The 23901-nt window shown below is 50.4% G+C and overlaps 3 protein-coding genes across 5 annotated transcripts; 1 reads left to right on the top strand and 2 right to left on the bottom strand.

The window, feature by feature from the left end:
- The first annotated feature begins 286 nt into the window (after positions 1-286).
- Positions 287-12945, top strand: TMEM116 (transmembrane protein 116). 3 transcript variants are annotated; one of them, XM_062614841.1, is made up of 11 exons: positions 287-401; positions 507-553; positions 688-751; positions 4359-4490; positions 8271-8375; positions 9906-9955; positions 10349-10432; positions 10513-10651; positions 11108-11252; positions 11367-11440; positions 12032-12945. In XM_062614841.1, exons 1-11 carry the CDS (start codon positions 354-356, stop codon positions 12230-12232), a joined length of 1089 nt encoding a protein of 362 aa, XP_062470825.1. In that variant the 5' UTR covers positions 287-353; the 3' UTR covers positions 12233-12945. The 3 variants fall into 3 exon arrangements, with proteins under 3 accessions (XP_062470825.1, XP_062470834.1, XP_062470840.1); XM_062614850.1 differs by having other exon boundaries at positions 12009-12146; XM_062614856.1 differs by lacking the exons at positions 287-401; positions 688-751 and having other exon boundaries at positions 504-642.
- LOC134161709 (disintegrin and metalloproteinase domain-containing protein 20-like) lies at positions 12612-15841 on the bottom strand. The gene is made up of 2 exons (XM_062614830.1): positions 13413-15841; positions 12612-13286 (listed from the first exon to the last, which is right to left on the bottom strand). Exons 1-2 carry the CDS (start codon positions 15811-15813, stop codon positions 13201-13203), a joined length of 2487 nt encoding a protein of 828 aa, XP_062470814.1. The 5' UTR covers positions 15814-15841; the 3' UTR covers positions 12612-13200.
- Positions 15842-17502: 1661 nt separating this feature from the next.
- On the bottom strand, positions 17503-20098 carry LOC134161675 (disintegrin and metalloproteinase domain-containing protein 9-like). The gene has a single exon (XM_062614736.1). The coding sequence runs from the start codon at positions 20048-20050 to the stop codon at positions 17738-17740; it is 2313 nt and encodes a 770-aa protein (XP_062470720.1). The 5' UTR covers positions 20051-20098; the 3' UTR covers positions 17503-17737.
- Between the last annotated feature and the right edge of the window lie 3803 nt (positions 20099-23901).

The following is a 23901-nucleotide window of genomic DNA, read 5'->3' as shown; positions in this document are numbered from 1 at the left end:
CGGGCCCCCCCGTCCCGTCCCGCCCGGCTCCTGAGGGAGCAGCCGTCATGGCGGCCACCGCCGCGCGCCCCCTCACGGGCCGCCCGCGCGCGCCTTCGGCCTCGCCACCGGGTGAGCAGCCCGCTGCCAGGCTGCTGCCTGTGAAGCTAAGCAGGGTCGGTTCGGGTCAGCGCCTGGAGGGGGGACAGGGACACAGCCCCCCTGTGAGGGCTGGGCGGCGGTGGCGGAGGGTCCCCTCTCTCTCTGACCGTCAGGGGCCGGGCGCGGGGCGGGCCGGGCGCGGGGTGGCCCCGGGGCGGAGCGCGGGCGGTGCCCGCTGCCCCGGGAGCGGTGCGGCGGCGGCGGCGGGTCCCATGGCCCTCCCGGCGGAGGCGGCGCGGCTGGACGGGGACTGGCAGGAGGTGAGCGAGCCCCGCCGGCCCCGGGACCCCGCGGGGGCAGCGGCTGTGCCCCAGCGCCGTGTCCTGTGGGGCCATGTGGTGCTGAGCTCCCCCGTTTGTCCTCAGGTCTTCTCGGCTCTCCAGTGGATACAGTTCACCATGGCCATGCTCAGGTACAGCGCTCCTAAACCCGTATCCCCGGGGTGCCGGGATAAGGTTCCCGCTACAGTGACAGGCAGTAAAGAGGAATCTCTCATCGCAGGTAGGCAGACGTGCTCCTGTTCCAACCTGTGCTTTGCTTTCTCAGCGTTGTAGGTTCCAGCTCAATTATTGCCTATGCCGTCTTTCAGAACGCAGTGAGGTCCCCCGAGGTAAGGTCTGCGCCTCCTCGTCCCTCTCTTGAGCCGAGGGGTTGGTACCTTGCGGATGGGTTGTGTGTGTGCAGCAAAGACCTTGGTAGGTGAGGAGCTCTCCTTGGAGCAGCTGCAGGTCTCAGGCTTCTGTGGTTAAACCTCGTCTGGGAGGCAAAGGGCTTGCCAAGAGTTTGCCCCTTTGTCTATGATAGGAGGTGGAGGGACTAACCTTGAGCTGCAGCCACCAAGGAGAAGCAGGTTTCTTAGCCCTGAGCTTCCTGCTGCTCCAGGAAAGTCCTCTGGTTGTTCCCGGGAACAGGGATTTGCTCGTGTGCCCTCCTCTGCGGGGCAGAAGGGCTGTGGAGCTGTGCACAAAGCTGCAAACTGGAGATGTCCCTGTAGGAAAGGCATAGGTGGTGGTCTTTGGGAATCTCGGAGGGCTTTTGGAGGCAGGTGTGCTACTAAAACTGATACAGCTCAAAGGCACTGCAAAGTTCAAGCACAGAGGCCAGGCTAGAACAGTTTGTGGTGCTGGATGCTGCAGTGAGGCTTTGGGTGATTCAGCCTGGGGTGAGCCTGTCCATGCGTGCACTGTGGATCTGCCATGAACACGGTGCCAGGCTCATCCCAAGTGCTTCACACGTGCAGGGAGCCCGGTGTGTCTGGGGTAGATCAGGTGTGCTGAGCAGGTCACTGGTGTGTGCTCAGTAGTTGTAGATCTCCATCCCAAGGCAGGCTTTTGCTGTCCACGCATGGTCCCTCTGTCTGTGCAGGATGTGCTGGAGGCAGTGCACAGAGCTGATCCATGTGCAGGTGGGGTTTGCTGTCCAGGATGTGCAGCCCAGTCTGGTAACAGGTTACTGCTAAGGGCAGTAGGACAGTTGAGCTGGCAGCTAAGTTGTAACAAAGCTGTATTACTTCCCTCATCTTCAATGTTCTTGGTACATCATGGATATGATCTGCAGAGAACAGGACTTCCAGGGAATGCCGTGAGTTATCCCCAGAGAAGGAAGGCATGCAGTCAGGCTAATGACAGGCACATCACTGGATGAAGCAGGGTGGGAAGGAGAATATGAGTCCAGGTTTGCAGGGCAAATTTGCGCCCCTACAACATGCAGGGCAGCCTTGCTCCCAGGAGCAGCCTTCTGGAAGGGCTCTGCTGAGCACATCCAGAAGGAGCTGTGCAGATCTCCAGGCACTCCTGGGGAGGAGCGAAGGCTGGGACTTCACCTTGGTTCTGGGATGGAAAACTGAGCTTGTGCTGCACAAGGTATATATCAGGGGTCATTCTACCCCATCTCCTGCACTTGGAGAGTTCCAGACACAGTTCTCTCCCAGGGTCTTCCACCCTGGTATATTGATCTGGATCTGGCAGGGGTCCTGCTGTGATTCCACAGCCTCTTCCCATTTACTTCCACGGTTGGAAGTCTGTGTTACTCAGGAACCCTTTTGCTGTTAGTCATAAGCTGTGGCTGTGGCTTAGGAGCTGCACTCCAGACACTTGTAAGCCACACATGGCTCCACGTCACAGATGGACCCGTCCTGCTTGAGGGAGTCCAGATGTTTCTGCTCAGCTCATTCTGCATATCCATGTAGGAGCAATGGATACCAGCTGGAGCAACTCCTTTGCATCAGGCTCCCAGGCTCTTGCTCTGCTGCCTTGGGGAGATTCAGGGCTGGTGTTTGAAAAGCAGCAAAACCTTCAGTAACTTCCCCATCGCCTCATCCTCATGGGTCTGGTCTTAACTGGAGATCTGTAAACAAAGGGGCTGGAAGAGATTCATATCAAAGCTTGCAACAAACAGCTTCTTCCCTGAGTCATCATGAGGCTCCAGAGTAAACTGCTTAAAAATAAACAGCTCTGGAGGCTGGGAGGAGAGCGATGTTATAAACACTTCCCCTCCAGCCCCCAGCCTAGGAAATCAAATATTGCATTCTTGAAGCTGGTTCTTGTGTTTCTACGGGGTCAATAAAACTGCAGCCTGAGCTCAATCATTCAGAAGAGATGACGGGAAGGAACAAAGAATTTCCCCCTCCTGTCAACAGGTTCTGTGCCAGCAGATGTCCCTGGGCCATGGCCAGGCAGAGCTAAATCAACATGTATGCTCCAGCCTGGCAGCTCCTCTGAATCGTCACATCTTTACATTCCCCTCCTCTATTTTATAAATACCATTTGGGTTTTTTGTTTGCAAGTAACATCCAAGCTGCCTTTCACTGAACGCTGCCACCTACTTTATTTAGGTCTGTGCCAAAACAGCTCCTCAACCAAACTGTGTCTCCTCACTGCAAGGACACTTGTTGCTTAGAGAAAGGGTCACCTGTTTGATTGCAAAAGGTGCTGCTTTGCTTCTCTCTCAGAGCTGCTTGGTTTTCACCTGCCATGCTCACAAACTGGATGCTGTCACAACCTGGCATGTCTGTGACTGCCTGTCAGGGCTTCAGTTCCGCACCAGCAAGGATAAACCTGGTTGAAAAAGACATTTGTGAGTGTAATGATGTACAGTCTAGCTCCAGATATTTAGTTAGCAACAGCAAATTGATCTACCATGTTTGCTGGTTGGATGGTAAATACGGAACTGAAAAGACAAGGATGTTGAAGGAGACAAATCCTGAAGAAGGTGGAGGAGAAGAACACACCAGGCAGATCTCCATCAAACTAGGCCACAAGGCCACATCTGGGTCAATCAGATCCACTTTACCTCTTATCAGTCTCACTCAGCTCTTTCTCATTGCTCACAGGAGCAAGACACGAGTAACACAACGTGGTAAACATTTACTTAAAGGACAGTTTTGAGGCAAATATTACCAAAAGCTCAATTTAAAAATCAAGGCCTCCTGAAATGTTTCCATGCTGTGGTTAGCATTATAATTTCCTGGGGGGAGGGGATGGGGGTGGAAAAACCCCATGATTTTCTCTCCAGGATGCTGAAAATGAGTTACCAAAGGCTACAATTAAGACTGTAGATAATGAGCTGCTTTGCCAGAGTGGCTGCACTCCCACTAACAGCAAAATATTGGCCAGGATTTTGTACAGATGTTTTCCTGCAGCATTTAAGGTCCTTTTGGCCAGTGCATGCAAACTGGAAACAGGCTGGAAACTGCCTTTAGGGGGGACGCGACTCTGTTCCAGCAAGGTGCAGCGTGAAGCACAGAGTGATGGCTTTCACAGTGAAAATTAATCTTGGCATATGAAATAGATTCAGCCTTAGTCACCAACTGAAACGACATGAAACACGGGGGAAAACGTCTGGTTTGAGTTACTGCAGACCTGAAGGAGGGTTTGTGGTTACCAAGAGTTTGATTTCTCTCACAGCTGATTTAACAAAGAGCATAATTTTTCCCTGCCAGCCTCTCCCATTCTGTAGCATTCTGGATCTTTGAGATTTTCTGTAAGAACTGATGCTGCTCTTGGATGCTGCTGTAGTGGCAGAAAGGGTGATTAGAATGGGATATCTGCATTGGAACAGCTCCTAAGAGCAGGAATCAGCATGGGGTTTGTGTGCAAGGGGAGCTGCCCTGGAGGACGAAGGTGTGCTTAGATGGTGGGGTGAAACTGCTGCTGTAGGAGGTAATGGCAGTGTTGTGGCCAGCACTCAGACCTGTTGCTCAATATCCCTTTCCCCAGGTTCGTCCACTCTTCTACCTGAGCCTCTCTGACCTCTTCCTGGGCATGTGCTGGCTCGCTGGGGCGCTTCTCTACAGCACACCAACCTCCAAGCAGGACCTCGTCTGCTACAACCTGCAAGCCACAGGACAGGTGAGTTGCCTTGGCACCACTGTTGGTGCATTCACTGTGCACCCATTGCTGTAACCAGCCTCGCTGGTGGTCAGAGCGTGGCCTTGGGGGCTGTTTCTAGACAGGCTTTGGCAGAGACTCCCCGTGTGAACTCGACTTATCAGATCTCTTCACCTTGTGTGTAAAACAGAGATAACGATGCTTGGGTTTAGGTACATCTGGTGTGGGAGAGGCAACGAGGAAGGCAAAGAGAGCATGGGATTTTGTGGTTGCTGTGTTTGGGTTGCTTGTGTAAAGTGAGTAGATGGGTCTATATCTGTTTCCTCTTGGGCCCATGCCGACAATGATCTCTGCCTCTCACACTGCAGCTTTTCTATTCCTCTTCATGCTTCCTCCATCCTGGGCAGGAACAGACACACTCTGTGGTTGGCTTGAGCTCAGACTTACCACATTACTCATATATACATCCCTGCTCTTGCTGGCTCTCTCAAACAATCCCAAGGGTTCTTAGGGGCTGCTCCATCAGCACAAGCTCAGCCCCATGCCCCAGCGATTTGGCTGAATTCCAGCTGATTCTGGGTGCTGGAGACTAATTGGAGTGGAGTGAGTGCAATACTGTTTCCCTGACAGTTCGCTTTTGTCCCACCAAGTTCCCATTCCAGCATTAGGCTTTGCAAATGACTGCTCTCAAAACACTCTGCAGGATACGGCCAAGCTTGGGCCAGGGCGGTGGTTCACAAGTGGTGAGCTCTGGGTTTAACAGGGTTTTTTTAAGGACCCACAAAAACGTGGCTGTTGAAGCCTTGATACGTGTTGTGCGGGAGCATGGTGGGTACCCACAAATGGGAACCTCCTCACTCAGTGGCAGTGTATGAAGCTGGAGAGGTTCTCCACATACCTCGGAGAGGGCAGGGAGGTAGCTGGTATGGAAGCAGTCACACTGATGTGTGTCTAGGGATGGGGACCTGCAGCCCAGGGTTGTTTCAGCAGCTGGTTTGGTGGGTAAAAGCAGATTACTGGTGATGGTGAGAGCAGCTGTTCCACTCCTGGCTTAGCTCTGGTCTCTGTAGCTCCGCTGTGGAAGCACCGCAATATGTTCACGTTGGGAGAGGAAACGGTGGGGGGTGAGTAACATGGCCACTTGGGAATGATGCAGAACAGTATCAAAGATGACTTTTAGATGATGGAACAGGGGAAAATGATCAGGGGAAGAGCTTTGGAGAGGCTTTTCAGAGCCAGAAGGTAGAAGGAGCATGTGGGACTGAGGATGTTTCTGAGCTGTTTCCCTTGCAGCTTTGCCTGGGGGACAGTTCTTAATACTGCTGTGATCTTTTTATGGCCTGGAGAAGACAGGTTGCACTGCTAGAGGAGCAGTAGGTTGGATATGGATAATACACCATCATTTCTCAGTGGAGACACCGAGAGCATGCTATGCTCCCATCAATTTCTGTCTCTTTTCTGCCCTTGCATGTGGCCATGCTTCTCAGGGACACCAGCAAGGTCTGGGGTCAAGGTGGGAGCTTTACTTCCACTGCTGGGAAGGGCAGAGCTGGCCTTGGACAACTCCTTACAGCGTTTTCCTTTGCCTCAGCCCCGCGGGGAGCAGTCAGGGTGCTGTGGTGGGGTGTGCAGGGTGCTTGCCACATCCCAACCTCAGCCACGGCGTCACCGGGCTTCTCTCCTGCGTGCCACCAGCAGGCCCCCCCCTGCCCGAGGTGGCAGAGCTGGCTTGTGTCTGGTGAGAGCTGGGGCTGCTGTTTGCTCGGGGAGAAATTAAAACAAACGGAGCTCTTGCCATAGCAACCGTGCCCGCACGTGACACGGAGCAGGACACCTCCTCACTTAACACCCCAGCTGTGCCCTGGCGAGGTGGGAACACCTTGTGCGTAGGTAGGAGCTGGTAACAGGTTTAACCAGCAGCTTCTGTGGGGTAGGAGTCATCTGTAACTGAATAAAATGAGTTAAATGTCTCCTGGCCCCATGTAAAGGTTTCAGCCCTGCGTGTTTCATAAACATGAGCGGCTTCTTTGTACCCAAGGACCTGGAAGGTGTAAAATGCACTAACAAGGGTGAGAGCAGGCTGAGGGCTGCTCAGCAGTGGTGTTTGCAGATGGCAGCCTTTGGAGAGGCTCACACCCCAGTTCATGGGATGTGGTTGTCTCAAGGGATTGCCTTAGGAGCAAGACAGTATTTTGCTTTATAGTCTGTCTACCATCACTTTATCACCAAGGGCTCCCTAATGTTCATACCGTGTCATAAAGGATATTGCTTTGTTTCTTGGACTCTCCCTATTTCAGCCCCAGCCTCTTGTTTGATGTAAATGTAAATACTGCTCCTTTCCGCTGCCCATTGAGCTTGTTCTCCTCCCTGCCTTGCCTTTGCATGACAATAATAAAGTCCAGAATAGAGATTGTGGTTATAATTGCACAATTCCCCCACATTCTTCCAGTTCAGTTCCAGTCGCCTAATAACATCCTGGCAGGCCCTGCTCATGCTGATGAGCACAATGGGGAGCCACAGAAGGGTTATAATGAGGGACTCTCATGTTTTCCAGCCCTTATGTTATCTCCTCATGGTGAGCACTTCAGGACTGTCAACAGTGCCAAAGCTGGATCCCAGGATAGCAGAGCTCCCTTCACTTTCTGCTGGTATCTTCACAAGTGGCTTTTGGTTCCCTATTCCAAAAAGAAGGCAGTGCTGACATTCTGTGAGCCTCTCTAAGGCATTCTGAAGTGGAAGAGAATGCTCTTTGTGCACTGTTTTGGTGACCTTCCCTGGAAGTAAATGAAAAAGGGCAACAAACCCTCATTAAACCTCATTTAATGAGCTGGAAAGTTAGTATAATGTTCCTGCTGCAATGTAGCAGCTCGTTGGACTCGGCCTCTTGAGTGAGCTAAGAGCATTTGCAACCTGAAGGAGACCAAGTTTATTTAGTGACTGCTTTCCCAGACTTAGATGCTATCAGGGTGGCAAACCTGTGCTCCTTGCCTCTTTGGCAAGAGGTAGCAAAGCCGCTTGAAAATTCACTTGTCCAGCCCTTCCTCTTTGCCTTTGCCATGGAAGCATGTGTTTCCTGTAACAAGCACAGCACCCACATATATATAGTCTGTTTTGGCAGCGCTGTTTATACTCGCCTGCCTGAAGCAACCTGGGATGCAGAAAGAAATGCAAGAAAGATTTGGGAGTTTTTATGGGGAATTTTACATATTTGGTCTCGTCTCAAGCTGGAATCAAGGGCTGGGAAAATCTGTGGGAAAGAGTTCTGTAGTTTTTCCTTTCCTCCCTTTTCCCACGGAGAGTAAAAGGCTCTCGAGGTGTTAACTGAAGCTTAGTGCAGATATTCTCTGTCCCTGCTTTCCTCTTTAATATCTCATTGTTTTCTGTTTCCGTGAATTCACTGTGTAGTGAGCTCATGATGCCAGGAGCAAATCTAAGTGCTGCATTTGTGTTGTGTTTCCTAATGGATGTAGCATAGGGAGGGTCCAAGTGCCTTTGAACCCTTCATTGCCAGGATTTGGGCCAAAAAATGAGCCAAGTCACCCATATTTGTATTTTTAAGACAGTCCTGTTGTCATTAGTTCTCCTGTCCCCTGTTTAAGGCCAAAGTCAAACTGCCCTTGTGCAGTTTGAGGTGGGACTTGGTGTCCCACTGCAACTCAATAGACACGAGCACAGGGACGCTCACCTTTGGGAGTTCACTATGCTGTTTAGTATCCTGCCTCTGGCCTGTGGGCTTTGGGTTCATCAGTGGTGCTACAGGAACTACTATTATAGGACTGAAATATTGTCTGTATTTCACAGATATTCTACATGGCCTCTTTTCTATACACTGTCAACTACACCTGGCATCTGTACATGGACCTAAAGATGAAATACAATCAGAACCTTTTCAGGATACCCCCCCAGGTGAGTAGGACCAGCATGTAGCAACTGTTGAGTACCAAGATCTAACTGTGGGGTTGTGGTGGGGTTTAGGAGGTGCATATGTAACAGTAAATCTCACCATAAGGACTTTGAAGGCCCTTCTGCCCCATGGCTGTATGAATTGATGTATCTTGCCCACTGAGGTCGGAAGAGTTACTGCTGAGTCTGCTGTAGGATCTCAGTGGAAGGTTAGGCTTGCAAGACTAAAGCAAAGGCAATGGCAGTGTACATCTCAGAGGAGAGAAAGCTCAGGACTGTCTGTTGGAGAAGTTCTGCAGGTAGAAGAACAGCAGTTTGCAGCAGCTGAGTAACTGGCTCAGTGCTGTCACTGCCTTCTGCCAGATGGGCATGGCAGAGAGGGCAGGAAAGCAGGGGCTGCCTGGAACTGAGAGCTGACAGTTTCTGTCCTCCCCGGGTGTCATACAGTGTTTGAGAGCGTCAGTAAGATATTGTAAGAGTTTGGGGTAGGAGGTGTGACGGAAGTGAGCCAGTGATAAAAGCAGCAGTTGGCCCTGTGAAGAGCAGCCAGACCTCACTTCATCATCGCTGGCCTTTACAAAAGCCCTTTGGGGAACTGGTAATCGCTGGGAACTGAGGGATAAGGACATCGTAGTCAGGAAACCACTCTCTGCATTGCAGGCTAAACAAACACTTCACATACCTCATGACCAACATCTCTCCTTGGGGTTGTTTCATTCTTCCCACCTGGCTAAGCAGTGTGGCACCACCACCGCTGTAACCTGGGTGTTGCTCCTCACGTGTTGTTGCAAGATAAGAGATTCCTTGTGCAGCTTTTCCCATACAACCCATTATTCACATTTATCTATATAGCCTTTTTCTTCCCTAGGCATTCACTGTGCACAGCAAACTGTATCCCAGGTATTCTGCTTGGTTCAGGAGTAGCAGGCTGGGCAGATCAGTCTGTATTTCAAGGGCTCTTGTCCATAGGGTTTGGGTCCACTTGTAGGACTGGTTTCCTTCTTGCTGGACTCCCATTGAAAACACAGCATCTACCATAATTCCCCACCATTACAGCTGCGCCCACATTGTTTTGTCATAGCTGTTGTGTGGATCCCAGCTGCCAAAGTACATTTCCTGGTGAGTACATACCAGGACACTCCAAATTGCCTTTATTTCTCCACTAGAACATGGAGTTAGTGAGGAACAGGGCTAGGTTAAGTGAATAAGCTGTACAAAAAAATGAGTAAGTTACACCAGAGAGCTCATCAAGTGTCTGCTCCTTGTCCAGTTCCAAGTTCCTTTCTCAAATCCTCTAGTTTTGAAGGAGAACAAAGCAGTGAGCGGGTGGAAGCGTCAGTTGTTCTTGTTGCAAATCAGCACAGACTGAACTCAGTGGTGTTGATTCAGTGCAGAGTGGAAACAAACGTTTGTACTTGGTCTGGGGATGAATCAGCATTCAAAGAGCCCTTGGCTGCTAAAGTGGGAGCTGGGTCCTGGGAACCAGAGGCTGTGCAGAAACATTCATTTAATAAAGCTCTTTGGATTTTGCAGGTTGTAGATTATGCGAGTTGCATTGGCCGAATAGCAACGATCTCGTCTAGGTAAGATGTGAGTCTCTGGGCCAGAATTATGTGGTTCTGGTAAAATGCAGTGCCCTGATCTCCTGATCTCTGTTTCCTGCTTATTTTGAAGCAAGCTTTAGTAAAACCTGTAAAGCTCATCTGTGACAGCAGAGTCACCTAACAAACTCAGAGTAGGAGGGTTTGGAGGTAGGGGTCCTTCTCTAACCAAGTTAGTTAGAACTATATTAACTATGTATGTTTTTAAGGAGGAGGTCCCTTTACCAATGTATTGTCTGCATGAATGTTAATAAAACCAGTACTTAAGTAAGTCCTCTCTAGTGACAGGAGAAGAAGCAGCTAATGTTTGCTTGGGGATGGGAACAGCGTAGTGCTAATAACTACTAACTGTGCCGTTGTCCTTTCTCTCCTTAGCCTGATTCCTTTCCTTCTCATGGTACCTGTGTTTTGCCTGGGCAACAGCAGTAATTGCTACCAGAACTTCAGCCAGAAGCATGGGTAAGCTTCACACATCTCTGAACCAGCCCCGCTGTTTATGAGCCATGGCAGGAGCTCGGGCTGTTCCTTTTCTCCCATAGATGTCTCCTGATGCACACGGAAATAGCCGTGCCCACCAACGAGCCGCAAGCCCTGAGTGGCTCTGTTTGCCGTGCGATGCATTTCTATGGCATTGGGGTCTTCCTCATTTCCTTTCTGGTCAGCTTCATCGCCATTCTGGTAAGAAACATAGCCCTTGCACACTAGCCATGGCATCCAGATGGTCAGTTTTCATCTTTACATCTTTGGGTGGTACCAGAGGCCAGGCAGTGTCGGGGGAAGGATTGCATGGTGCTGCTGCCCTATTGGAAGGCATGGCAGGGGAGGGAAAATATCATTATGCCACCATATAAATCCATCTGGAGTCCTGTGTTCTGTCAACCCATCTCTAAAAGGATTTAGCAGGTAGAGAAAGCTCAGAGCATGGCAGCAGATCACCTACTGCATGGGTCAACAAGAGCCCAAACCAGTTCAGACAAGGAAGGTCATGTACAAAGCAATTGCTCTCCCTCAGGCAGCACACTGTTGCATGAAAAGGTTTGACAGACTGAAATGGGATACTCTGTCCTAGATGAACAAGGCAGATCAGAGCATTGCACCAAGTACAGACAATGATGTGTGCTTGTTCCTTTTTAGGTTATCCTCAGTCAAGCCCGAGGCTTGTACAAAAGGTTTGTGAACTCCACAGGCTTCCTGGGGGATCAGCAGTGGGCCATGATTAAGATGGTAGAACAACGAGTGGTTTTTTATCCTGTTGCCTTCTTCTGCTGCTGGACCCCAGGTAAGCAGGGAGCTGAGTTACTCTCATGATATTCCCCCAGGACACAGAGCCTGGCAGTGGAACTTGGAAGAGGTGCGATTAAAGCAATAGCCTCTTTTCCATCCTTTTTTACAGCTGTCCTTCTTGGAATAATGAAGCTGACTGTTTCAACAAACAGCAAAGTCTACATGGCTCTTCTCATTCTACAGGTAAATGTGTTCCTCTGCAACCTCCTATGTTTTGCCTTCTCTGCTTGCACAGGGATACTAGTGTCTGCCTGCTTCTAGTCTCTGCTGGACAAAGCATGCTTCCAGCTGCAAATAGCACTCCTGTATGAGCCCAAGTCTGGTTTATGCTTTTGGTTGGAAAAGATCTTTATTAGATGTTTTATGTTTTTCAAAGGCTTGAAAAGGTCTCGGTAACCAAAATCACAGCACCATGGCAATTACAGAAAACAGAACTAGACAGGATCCCTAGAAATCAGGGTTTTTTTTCCACTCTCTTCATAAAAAGGAGACTTCCATAAGTCTCTTTCATTTGGAGACTTTTATAAGTGTCCAAATGCAGTTCCTCCACAACACTTGGCCAGCTCCTTGCTGTTCTTGAGGCAGCATTTAGCAAAGAGTATTAAAATAACCGTGAGATTCCTCTATCACAGGGGGATCTGCATTGATAAAAGCATGCTGGAAGTGAGAGGCTTGGCATAACGTGCTGGGTTTGACAGCCTGGTAGGGAGCTGCGTTTTGCTGTGCAGTGCTGGCTGACAAGAGGACGCAGCTCTCCCCTGTGCTCTCTCCCAGGCTCTAACAGCAGCTTCCCAGGGCCTTCTGAACTGCATCGTGTATGGCTGGACACAGCACATCTTCCTCTCCCTCAAACGCAACGCCTGCCGGGACGTTGACACTCAGACTCCTCTCCTGCGCTCCCAGAAGAAGTCCTACTCCAGCACGCTCCCCATCAGCCCGCCGGACACAGAGAGCTCCACGTCCACCCTGCTCTGATGGATCCCTACATCCTAGGAAAGCCTCATCGTGGTTTAGTAACATCAGCCAGACCTGGCATTGGGCTGTCTGCTGCCAACTGTTGTGCCACAGCAAAGTTAGCTGTAGTGCTGGAGGAGCCTGGGCAATCTGTCAGAGACAGACCCTTCAGTGAAGAGAGTTATTTATTTTACAGGTTTGTAAGGACTGTAACTGGATTCCTTAAACGTGGTAAATCTTTAGTACAGACTTTCTCCTCATGGAAATATCCCTAGAAATGCAGCAAATTGTATGTAACAGCTCAGAGATCTGGTACAGCTACTCTGAGGGGAGGTGGTCAAAGGATGTTGCACTTCTCTGAGTCTTTGCCATTACAAATTAACAGTAAAGCAAAAGTGAGTATTTTCAATCTCTGACTTCTAATCCACTATATAAGAACATGTACCATGCTGATAGCCAACTGCAGGGAATGAAGAATTGCAAGGTAGCATAAAAAAACGAGTGCTCACTTCTGTGCCTTGACTTCTTGCACATTTCCCTGCTGTTCTCATGCAACTCCTGCTCAGCTCCAGTACTCAGCAAAATAAGCCTATGGTGGAGCATCTCTTAGGAACCAGGTGAGAAGGACTTTGCATGAGTCTATCTATACTCTTCTAACTGCTCAAGTGAATTATTTACTAAGGTTCCACCACTCTATGGCAAATAAAACAGATCTTTAGCTGCATTGAAAACAATTCTCTTAACTTTTACACTCTTTATTTTCTAACAGCTTCACTTTTGGGGCCCAACCCTAATTTATTTACATAGTAGGCAATACAAGAAGAGGAAATACTGACGTCTGGTGTAATTAGCTTTTGTACAGTTTACACAGGTACGTTGTGTAAATCACTTTGTGGAAAATCTCCTAGGACTAGCAGTCCAGCTGCAGGGGCACACACACAGGGCCTGTAGTCCTTTCCAGACCTCAGCTGGTGGGATTCCCACTGCTTTCACGGGTTTTTAAACATACTTTCTTCTCCTCCTCCTTCTTCTTCTTCTCCTCCTCCTTCTTCTTCTTCTCCTCCTCCTTCTTCTTCTTCTTCTCCTCCCTCTTCTCCTTCTTCTCCTCCATCTCCTTTTCCCCCTTCTTCTCCTTCACCTTCTTTTCCTTCTCCTCCTCCTTCACCTTTTCCTTCTCCTCCTTCTGTTCCTTCTTCTCTACCCTGCTCCTCATCTGCAGAAGTCTCACTTCCTTCTGCAATTGCAGCTTTTGCCTTTCTGTATTTGGTTACAGCAATGCCAACAGCAATCCCAATGACCATTAGGGGAACTGTGATCCCCATTACTGTCTTAAACACTTTAGTTTGGACAACCTCCCCCATGGTCATCATGAGAGCTGGTGGAGGGCCACTGTCCATGCTCCCTCCCAGGCCATGGAACTGACAGTCCGGAGGAGCCCAGCCAGCTTCGCAATGGCAGTGTTCAAGGTTGTTGCAAACCCCTTTCCCCCCACACTTAACCTTCCCATCGCACTTCATCTTGACCGTGGCATCTATGCATGTCCTGTTAATACAGATCTTTTTTGGCCCACACCTGGTGCCATCAGTCCCTCCTCCGACATCAGGTATATCAATGCTGGCATGGTAGGCTGTGCCCCAGCACCAGTCGTTTGGCCCTGGTGTCTGAATGATGGTTTTAGACCTCTGCAGAATGGGTATCTTCTTCACATTGACACACTGCAGCCTTCCACACAGAACATTTTGGGGTTTACATCCCACAAAAGGAATTTTGGAGCCATCACCACCGCAGTTGCCGAATCGATCCCCTCTCATGTTCTGCTTTTGGAAGCAACTCATTGGAGCACCACGAGCTTGCTTCCCAAAGACTTTTCTGCACAGGTTATCATGAGTGGCACATTTGCCGTGGTAGCAGTAGCCGTTGTTGCTGCAGGGTGTCCCATCGTGCACGTACAAATCCTCCGGGCACCAGGCCGAAGTCCCATTGCAATATTCAGGCAAGTCACACTCATCCGCCTCCACCCTGCACTTGTGTCCTGCAGCGTGGAAACGGCATCTGTGACAGCACTGCCCAACGGAGCAGACAGCCCCCAGCTTCAGCCTGCAGCTGGGGAGGCAGCACGGGTTGCCTTGGCAGCCCTTCAGCCCCCCGCAGTCACACTGCTCTCCCTCATCCACCACCTTGTTGCCGCAGTGTTTAAAGTGGAAGAGGCTGTGGGGCTCGGGGATGTTGCACAAGCAGTGGCCGTGGCCTCTGTTCATGAGGTCTAGGTAGTACTGCGTGCTGCAGTTGCTGAAGCCCTTGGCACCGGTGAGCGAGTGGCCCGTCATGTAGCACCTGGGGGCTGCTCCGCAGGCGCAGTTCTCCTTGTCGTGCTCCATGCCCAGGTTGTGACCCAGCTCATGAGCGAAAATAAGCGACAAGGCAGTGAAGTCTCTCCGTATGTGCGAGACAACACTCGAGCGGTACCCCGGGAAGCAGATGGTTCCGACATACGCCAGCCCAACGACGAGCCCGAAGTCCATGTACGTGAATAGGTGGGCAATGTCATACGCCATCCGCTGAGAGAGATCCCCGTTTGCCCAGTGGTTAAAACTCCTGAGGACGTCTTCTATATCCGGGCTGTGCCTGATGAAGTTGCTGTGTGTCCAGATCTCCATCCCAGTCAGGCAGATATGGATCCTCAGGCTATAGAAGTAGGTTTCAGCTAAATTGATGGTGTCTATAACCAGAAGCATCACGGAGGTCTCGTTGCTCCCTTGGAAGGAAAACAGGGAGTAATCCACCACAACAAACACCTCGACGTAGGCGGTGTGCTTCAGCCCCTGACACAAAACGTTCTTCCTCAAGGCTACCTGAGGTCCCATCTCCCGCAGCTGCATTCGCATCGCCTCGTTCGTCACCCCGCACATCAAGGGCTTGCTCTGGGTCTCCTCTCGCCGATAGAGAAGGTGCTGGAAGCTGAGGGAGCCCAGCACAGGCTCAATGGTGTAGCTCCGGTTCCCCATCTCCAGCTGCCCCCTCAGCCCCCAGCAGACGCTGAGCGTGGCGGCGGAGCCGGGGCTGTCCTCCACGTAGCCCCGGTAGAAGCACTCCTGGGGGATGTGGGGCTGCTCCGTGACCCTGCTCCCCCCCGGGCTGTAGGTGACCACGGGCAGGTTTTTCACCAGGAGCCCTCTCTTTCGGGTGAGGCGGACGATGCGGTTCCTGCCCTCCACCCTCAGCACGTAGGACACATCTGCCCCCGCGGCTGCCCCTGCCTTAGGGGCCAGCTTCCTCGGATGGACGATCTCATAGACAGCATAGCCCGCCGGTGGATGATGGCCGCTCGCCCCACGGAGGAGAGATGCCCCCAACAGTGCCCAGACCCCCAGCCTGAGGAGAAGGGCTTCCCCCCGGCCGCCATGATGTGCCCGGAGCCACCTCATCGCCAGCGCCTTCAAAATGGCGGCGAAACACCTCAGCGAGCGCGCTGCCAACCCTGGCATGGGCATCTGGACCCTGTCTGCCCTGAGGCGCTCAGGCAGCGGCCAGGCCAGGGCTGTCCCCTCCGGGCTGGCACAGGTGAAGGTACGTGGCACTCTGCTGCCCTCAGGGGCAGCCATTCCCCTCAGGGCCCGTTGAGAAGGCTCTGCCAGCTGCCATGACGGGGCCGGGGGCTGCAGCATGGCGGCGCCTGTGAGCTAACGGGGATGAACAGCACCCGGCCCTGCTGTGCTCCCCTCGCCTGGGGTGCCCGTCATGGCCAGGGAGCCGGGGTTGTCTTTATAGGTGCTCCCCGGTCACTCAATGGGATGTGGGAGCCACGTGTCCTCACTCCCCCTGCTCCTCAGGTGGAAATCCCTAAAGCTTGTCTGTGGGTCAGGAATTTGGGAGTTAACCACAATAAATTAACTGCACAAACTGTAATGGCCCTCGGTCACCGCCTCTCCTCCTTCAGCAGTGGCTCCAGGTACTTCTGCTTCTCAGTGACACCCCCAGCAGTAAAACTCAGAACCATGGACTGGTTTGGGTTGGAAGGGACCTTAAAGCTCCTCCAGCTCCAACCCCTGCCACAGGCAGGGACCCCTTCCACTGGAGCAGCTTGCTCCAAGCCCCTGTGTCCAACCTGGCCTTGAGCACTGCCAGGGATGGGGCAGCCACAGCTTCTCTGGGCACCCTGTGACAGCGCCTCAGCACCCTCACAGGGAAGAGCTTCTGCCTAAGAGCTCATCTCAGTCTCCCCTCTTTAAACCCATCACTATCGCTACAGTCCTGATAAAGAGTCCATCCCCAGCACCCAAATACTCTGAGCATGTCCCCCCAGTATTCAGTTATCTATAAACCACACGCTGTTCTAGTATTTTCTTTGGGGAAGCCTGCTATAAACACCACCCACAGGGCATCAGTTGGTGGTTACCCCCACGCAGCCATCAGACATCAGGCACAGCTCCTTATACACCACCACCCCCCCCCCCATTTCATATAGACACGTGCCCAGCATCAGCTGGGCAGCAACGTCTGCAGGGCTGAATTTAACATCACCCAGGTGGAAAATACCTCTTCCAGCACGAAGCTCTCCTGCTCCCCAGGGTTCAGCTGGGAGGTGCTGCAATGATGTCTTAATTGGGCTTTTTATACCTGTTCCGTTCCAGCGCTGCTCCCTGCTGCTCCCTGCCTCCATGGACACCTCCACAGCAGCCTGGCTTCGTTAGCTCAGCCTGGCACGGATGGGATGCTGCTGACAGCTTCTTTACCTGCTCCAAGCCTTCCTGCAAGCTTCTGTCTAAATGATGCTACCAGCTTTGTACTTCTGATAGAGGCAACTGATGTGAGTAGTAATGATTCCCCCCCTCTTCTTCCCGACATATTCCCCACCTTCTTGTCTCATAACCAAGCCTCAGAGCCCTTTCTTCCCTCCTCCTGTCTCCTGATGTTTTCAGCAGCTCATGTTTGCTCCTGGGCTGCAGTGCCACAGAGGAAGAGCTCAGGTGTGCCCAGGATGGGCTCAAAGGTGGGCACTCTGCCTGGGATTCCAGCTCAGGAGGAGGTGACTATAGGGTGTGAAGTTAAGGTCCTATACAGTGGTGTGGACAGCTTGGACCCGTTCCCCTGAGCAATAGCAGAGGGTCTGTAACCCAGAAGTTTCTTTGCTCAGAGGGAAGAGCAGATGTCTTTGAGGACTGCCTGCTTAGTAGAGAGGGGGGCTCGCTGCTGCAGACCCCCATGCCCTGGGCTGGGAGACAGCTGTCACTCTTGCCTTGCAAAAGGCTCTGCTTCAGCCATCCCCAGGCTTATCTTGCCCAGCCTGTGTCTTATCAGTGTAAACCAGCAGGCAGACTTTTAATCTGAGCTCCCCTGTCATTTTTGTCAATGACTTCTCCTACAGAGTGAGGTCGAGCAAAACAATTTCATTTTGATATGGTACAGAATAAAAGCCAGGTCCCCTATAACTGCACTTGCATCTGAATCAATTTTAAATGAGTCCACTTCAACTGGAGTCTGAATCTGGTGGCTGAGTCCAGCTTTCCACTGCTGCCATGTAAAGTCCTACACAGTACTCTCAGCTGGTTTTGAGTCATCTTCTTCCACCTGGTCACTTACATTGCCCTCAGAAGCGCATTTTTTAACCCAAAAGGATCCAACATACGTGTGTAATGCTTGGGTCACTCCAAACTTTCTTGCTTGCACAATGCCAATTGCTGCAAGCACCAAAACAGCAACAATTATCCCAGTAATCCCAACGAGCAACCTCCAAAGCCCGTGTTTAGTGACGGGTGCAGGCCCACTGTCAATGCTTCCTCCAAATCCAACGTACTGGCAGTAGGGAGGTGCCCAGCCACTGTCACAGTGGCAGTTCCCGTTGGTGTTGCAGACACCTTTTCCTCTGCAGGTTTTCTTGGCAGAACAGCGGGATGTCAAGTACCTCCCCGCAGGCACACACGTCCGGTTAATGCAGATCTTCTTCTCCCCACACTGCATGCCATCCTTAACAAGGCCAGGATCCAGAATGTCCACACCCAAGTGGTAATCTGTGCCCCAGCACCAGCTATCACCCACTGGGGTCTGGATGATGGTTGTGTGGTCTTCCAGCCGAGGCAGACGTCTCACGTTCACACACTGCATCCTTCCACACAGGACATTCTCTAGCTTACATTTCTGAAAGCTGACATCTGCCCCATCCCCGAAGCAATTGCCAAACCGATCCCCTTTCATGTTCACCTCCTGGAAGCACGACAGCGGAGCAGGCTTTGCTCCCTTCCCAAAGATACTCACACACTGTAATGTGGGAGACTGGCATGTGCCTGAGTAGCAGTACCCATCCTCAGCACACACAGTCCCGTCTTGCTTGGCCACATCTGCTGGGCAATGCTCAGATGTCCCGTTGCAATACTCAGGCAAGTCACAGGGTCCAGCACTTTCCCTGCACACTTCTCCCTCTGGAAGAGGTTTGCAATTCCTACAGCAGCGTCCAGAAGTGCAAAGGGCTCCCTTTCTCTGACAGGCAATGTCACAACAAGGGTCTGATTTACACATATCCCCAGGCCTCAGGACACGATTCTTGCAGCGCCTCAGCGCAGATGTCATTACCGATTCTGGGACGTTATTAAGGCAGAATCCTCGCCCTGATGATATAAAATCATAATAGTGCCTTTTGCTGCAGTTGCTGAATTGATAGTTCACCGTGCTGTTCACGCTCATGATGCACCTAGAGCTGTTTCCACACGTGCAGTAGCTGTGGTCATGCTCCATGCCAAGGGCATAGCCTAACGCATGAGCGACGCTGACAGCAGTCTCCACGTAAGGCTGTCTGGCAAATGACACAACAGCAGAGGCCCGGGTGTTATCACAAGCACTGCCCAGGTTGGATTTGCCACTCACGTGCAATCCACCTGTACCGTGACCAAAGTCCATCGAGGCAAACAGACACCCCATGTCATGCATGGCGTACTTCAGGCTTTGCTTCCTCCAATGATTAAAGTCATAAAGGACCCTGTTTATGCTTTTGGTAATACTGATAGGGTTCTTCTCCACCCAAATCTCTAGTGCAGTTACCATAACACGAAGGTGGAAAGATTTAAACATCCCATCCACCAGATTGAGTATTTCAATAACTTCCAAAGTCACATTAGTGATACTTCTGCCAAAGGCATCAAAACCTTCCTTGTCCACCACGACAAAGAGCTCCACATACCGTGTGTGTCCCCGGAGCTGGAACTGCCCTTCTGCCTCCTTACTAGGCCGAGGAAACCATTGACGTTCAATGGGCATATCGTACACGTACATGGCTCCGGGAACCGCCGCGTCTCTCCGCAACAGAAGATGCTGACCCTCAGTGGCACCTGGCAAGGGCTCGATGCTGTAGCTTGAGTTTCCAAACTGCAGCAGTCCTCTGAGCCCAGAGCAGACAGTCAGAGTCACCCCGGAGTTCAGGATGCCTTCCACGTAGCCATCGTAATAGCAGTGCACTGGCACTTGGGGCTGCTTGGCCTCCATTTTCCCATGGGAGTCACGAGCAAATACAGGGAAGGCTTTTATTATCAAGTCTTTCTGCCTGAGGCGAAGTGTGTAACTGACCCCTTGAATGCTGATGCCATAGGACACTTCCTCCTTGCTGCTCTTCCCTGCACTGGGAGCAAGTTTCCTTGGAATGACTATCTCATAGACTGCGTAGTCCCAAGTGGTCTGGGGGTTGCAGTCTGTGCAGGGCAGCAGGAGCCCCTGCAGCAGGAAGGAGAGGCCCAGGCCGAGGAGGAGAACCCCTCTGCCCATTGGGGTGCAACTTGGCTGTGTCCAGCTTGGCGCCATGGTCACTCCCTCCCTGGCTGGAGGAAAGGGTAGAAAATATGGATGATGAGACATCAAAAAAGCTACTTTTAACTCAGCAACCAAGATCCCTTCTCACCACCTGTCCTCCCCACTCAGCCTGCAGCCAGGTTCAAGCCCTTCATCCAATGTGTCTTTTCTTAGCTCTTCCTCAGCTACCTGTCCACCAGAGAGGTAGGACACACCAGGAGGCAACCAGCCTGCCATCCAACACCACCCAACTGCAACAGAGCAAATCAGCACAGGGAAAGACCTGGCACAGGGTGGGAAGCCCCAGAGAGCTGCCCTTGGGGCCGGAGTGGAAGGGCCAGGGGGGCAACCGTTTCCCCAGCCCCGCTTCAAACACAAACATTCCATGAGGAGGGTGGGACCTATGCCCTGGTACAGGCAGGAACAACAGGACATTAAATATGCCCTGCCTCATCACTGCTGTACTCTACTTGTGCTGACCCCGTTTGCTGAGAGCCAGACAAGCCAGTGCTGCTACAGCAATTTGTCTAAAAGGGGATTAAGTGGAAAGTGATGGGAGATTACCAGGGAAACAATGATCTGGTTGCTAATGGGACCTTCAGCTGCAGCAGCGAGAGCCTTCAGTGTCTGTTGACAAGATACCCTTGCTCCTCACTCAGCTGAACACATCACTGAATGTTTTAATTAGTGAAGGAAGGTTTGTTGCTGGAAAGGGAGAAGCGTTCTTTGGGGGTGAGGGAGTCTTTCTTGTGCCACTCCTACAGAGCCCTTGCAGCTGGTCTGGCTGCCTTAAATATTCCCAGGATGCTTGGAAATTGCTCTGACTCCCCTTCCCAATCCTATGGATGCTCTGAGGGTCACTGACTCTCTAATGCGCTACTAACTCCTCAAAGATACCAAGCAGATGGATTTTAACTCCTACAAGGAAGGGGCACACGGGCACTCACAGCTGTCCCACTGCCTCTTCTCTCTGCCACTTTTGTTTCAAAATGCTCATGGGACAAGGCACTGTCTGGCTGCTGCCAACAAGTCAAACCATGCTTAAGGATAAGAAAAGTATTTCCAGAGCCAGCAAGCATATAGTGCCGTGCTTGGTGGCACAAGTCTGACTGCCTAAGAAATGAGGAGAACCCCAGCACTCTCCAGCCAAGTGCACTGCCAGCCTGAGCAAAGGCCAACCCATTTCTCACCTCCTGGTGACTCCCAAGCTGCTGCTCCTGCCCCAAATCCCTGCAGGGCTCCTGCTTCTGTTGCCTTCAGGTGAAGCCCAGTGCCCTGCAATGATGGTCATCCTGAAGAAACAGGTTCCTGGCTCCTGCCCCAAAGAACACACTTGGCAGGATGGAGGAGCTGTTATACCTGACAGGTGAAATGTCATGGAACACAGAACAAATCATCCCTCCCTTCCCTGACTGCCCAAAGTCATCACTACAAGACAAATCCTACAGACCTTACGGGGTTCACTGCTAGCACTGGGCATGTACTGCTGCCATCTAATGGAAAACAGTGTGGAAAAGAGGCAATTTCAGGTTATGTTGCCAGGCAGAGAGCCCTTTATCTAGCTCATCCTGTCAGTCATTCTTTCACCTCAAAGCCCCACGGCAACTCCTGCAAAATACAAAGGAAAATGCTTATTCACATTTGTAAGGCAGGTAGGATGGGGAACTAGAAGGTGCTGTTCCCTCCCAAGCCACATCTCTCCTTCCCCCCTTCTGTACCAAGGGACTTGGGAACCATAAAAAAAGCAGCCAGTTAACTTTTAAGTTTAGTAAAATCATTTATATACACCGATGCGTAATATTTACAATATAATACTGATCCAAAATAAACTAACACCTTACAGGTAACACTGAAAAGGAGAAATGAAAACATCTGAATACACAGAAGTTCAACATGGCAGATGAGGACAGACTTGGATTTCAAATTAAAGTAGTGACAGCAAAACTTTGACATGTTGCTATTTCCAATGGAAAACTCTTTCACCTAATCAAAGTTTTCTAACTCTTTAATACAGACATAGAGCTTCAAATAATCAAGTCACAGGAGAAGTCAGATACACATAAAATTTTGGAAAGGTCAAATGATTTCAGAGATTCTTCTCTTAAATTATATGCTAAAACCAACCAAAACCAACCCAACCTACAGCTTTCCCGTATCCTTTTAGTGTTTGCACAAAGAATGTCTTCTTTGATCCCACACAACCCTTCCATCTCGAGATATTTACAGTATTCACAGTCTCCTATAAAGGATCAGTAGATTTATCACCAAGTAAAACCTCACGTAATCAGGACAAGGTATCTTGCATTTATCTCAACTGAAAAATAACAACAACAAGGATAAACACAGGAAGGAGAAAGTAAAATCCTACTTTCATATATGTAAAAGAATCCACTCATTTTGAAATGTAAAACATAACTTTTTAAAGAGGAAAAAAAAAACCAACCCAAAATAAACTTTCTCATAGAAATAAAACCATTTGACCTTGAATCTTCAAACCATGATTTCTCCATCTGTCCCTCCCTACCTCCCTTTTCGACCAGACCATTCTTATTCACCACAGACAATAGCATCTATAGTAAATCCCTAAAAAGCAGCTCCTTATCACAGAAGCCCTTAGAAACTTGACTTCCCTCCAGACACCAGAACACTTTGCAGTCAGTCACAAACACACCCACCTCACTATCAGCAGCGTGGAATGATCCTGTTGTGTCAGGTAAGGGGCCATGAGGAGGAGGGACCCTCTAATGCAGTCAGATCCCACCTTCTCCACCTGGATGTCAGCGAGCTGCAGCAGCTCTGACACCCCAGCGTGCTCCCTGCTGTACCAAATGCTGGTACTGCAGAAGCAGGCTGGAGCCATCTCCTACAGACACAACAGCATTCAAGCATCTTTAAAGAATCCAACAGAGACAAAACAGGTCCTGGTGTGTTACATCCACCTCACTCAAGGTGCCTGGATTGTATCCCTAGTCTCTGCTGACTGGACTGTGCATGGACCATGCGTGTAGCTACAATCTGATCCAATTTTACTGCTAACAAGTTCGGGCTCCCAAGAAACTGCCTGAGTATTTTCCTCCTTGGAGGGAAGAGTTGAAAAGTGCTTTTGTAGGGAATTTTTAGCACTCCCATTGAGACAGAGGTGATCTCCTTGTTCATTTCTCTATTTGCCATACTTAAAAGTTTCAATACAATAAGATCTCTCAGAAAATATCCCACAGATTTCAAGTTAAAAAGGAAATTATCTATTGCATTTGAAATTGTGTGGATGTTGACATGACCTAGAATTTACAGCTAGGACAGAAATACATATAATAGGGCCTGCAAACTTGCTGATACCACCAAGAACTGGCAAATACTCATCTCTTGCTAATTCTCCACAGTTGTCATCGATATAATTCAGTGCACAAATATTCCATGTAGTGTCAGAGGTACAATTCTGGCTTACACAAGAACTCCCTGTTTCCATCACAGAAAAGCGATGGTTACATAGGGACTGTGGTTCTTACTCTGCAATAAATCAGGCATTGGAAAACTGTCAACAGGATTAAAAGCAAGCTGACAAGGTGCTGACAAAGAACCGGGAATGAACTATCTCCTTCATGTAGAAAAACTAAGTTACTGCTTACAAAAGTTCATAGAAAGAGTCAGACACTGGTTTGCCATCCAAGCTAAAGGTTGCAAGGAAGTCTGGTATAGAAAAAAGACAACAAAGAACAAGGCTGGACTGCCAGAAGAGGAAGTTGGGAGATTCATGGCTCAGGTTTGTAAATGTAAACCCAAAATTAATGAGCTATGAAATATAACAATAATGTTCAAGAGTCATTACTAATAGCCCTGAATTGGCACTTCAGTCTGCAGACCAAACTCGTTCAACGTCTGCACAGGTTTAGTACCAAAATATCTCTATAAAAAGCCTT

This window comes from Pezoporus occidentalis, unplaced genomic scaffold (genome assembly GCF_034315485.1).
Source record: "Pezoporus occidentalis ecotype Australia unplaced genomic scaffold, CSIRO_AGI_Poc_V1 ctg102, whole genome shotgun sequence".
NCBI classification, from domain to species: Eukaryota; Metazoa; Chordata; class Aves; order Psittaciformes; family Psittacidae; genus Pezoporus; species Pezoporus occidentalis.
This window is presented reverse-complemented; position numbering and strand designations above follow the sequence as displayed.

Excerpts from the sequence above, each read along its gene's own strand:
- LOC134161675 (XM_062614736.1), bottom strand. The coding sequence starts at position 20,050 with ATGTCTCATCATCCATATTTTCTACCCTTTCCTCCAGCCAGGGAGGGA.
- TMEM116 (XM_062614841.1), top strand. The coding sequence starts at position 354 with ATGGCCCTCCCGGCGGAGGCGGCGCGGCTGGACGGGGACTGGCAGGAG. Across the intron at positions 554-687 it reads TTCACCATGGCCATGCTCAG|CGTTGTAGGTTCCAGCTCAA; the intron begins GTACAGCGCTCC and ends TTGCTTTCTCAG. Across the intron at positions 11,441-12,031 it reads TGGCTCTTCTCATTCTACAG|GCTCTAACAGCAGCTTCCCA; the intron begins GTAAATGTGTTC and ends GCTCTCTCCCAG.
- LOC134161709 (XM_062614830.1), bottom strand. The coding sequence starts at position 15,813 with ATGGCTGCCCCTGAGGGCAGCAGAGTGCCACGTACCTTCACCTGTGCC. Across the intron at positions 13,287-13,412 it reads TTCTGCAGATGAGGAGCAGG|AAGAAGAAGGAGGAGGAGAA; the intron begins GTAGAGAAGAAG and ends GAGGAGAAGAAG.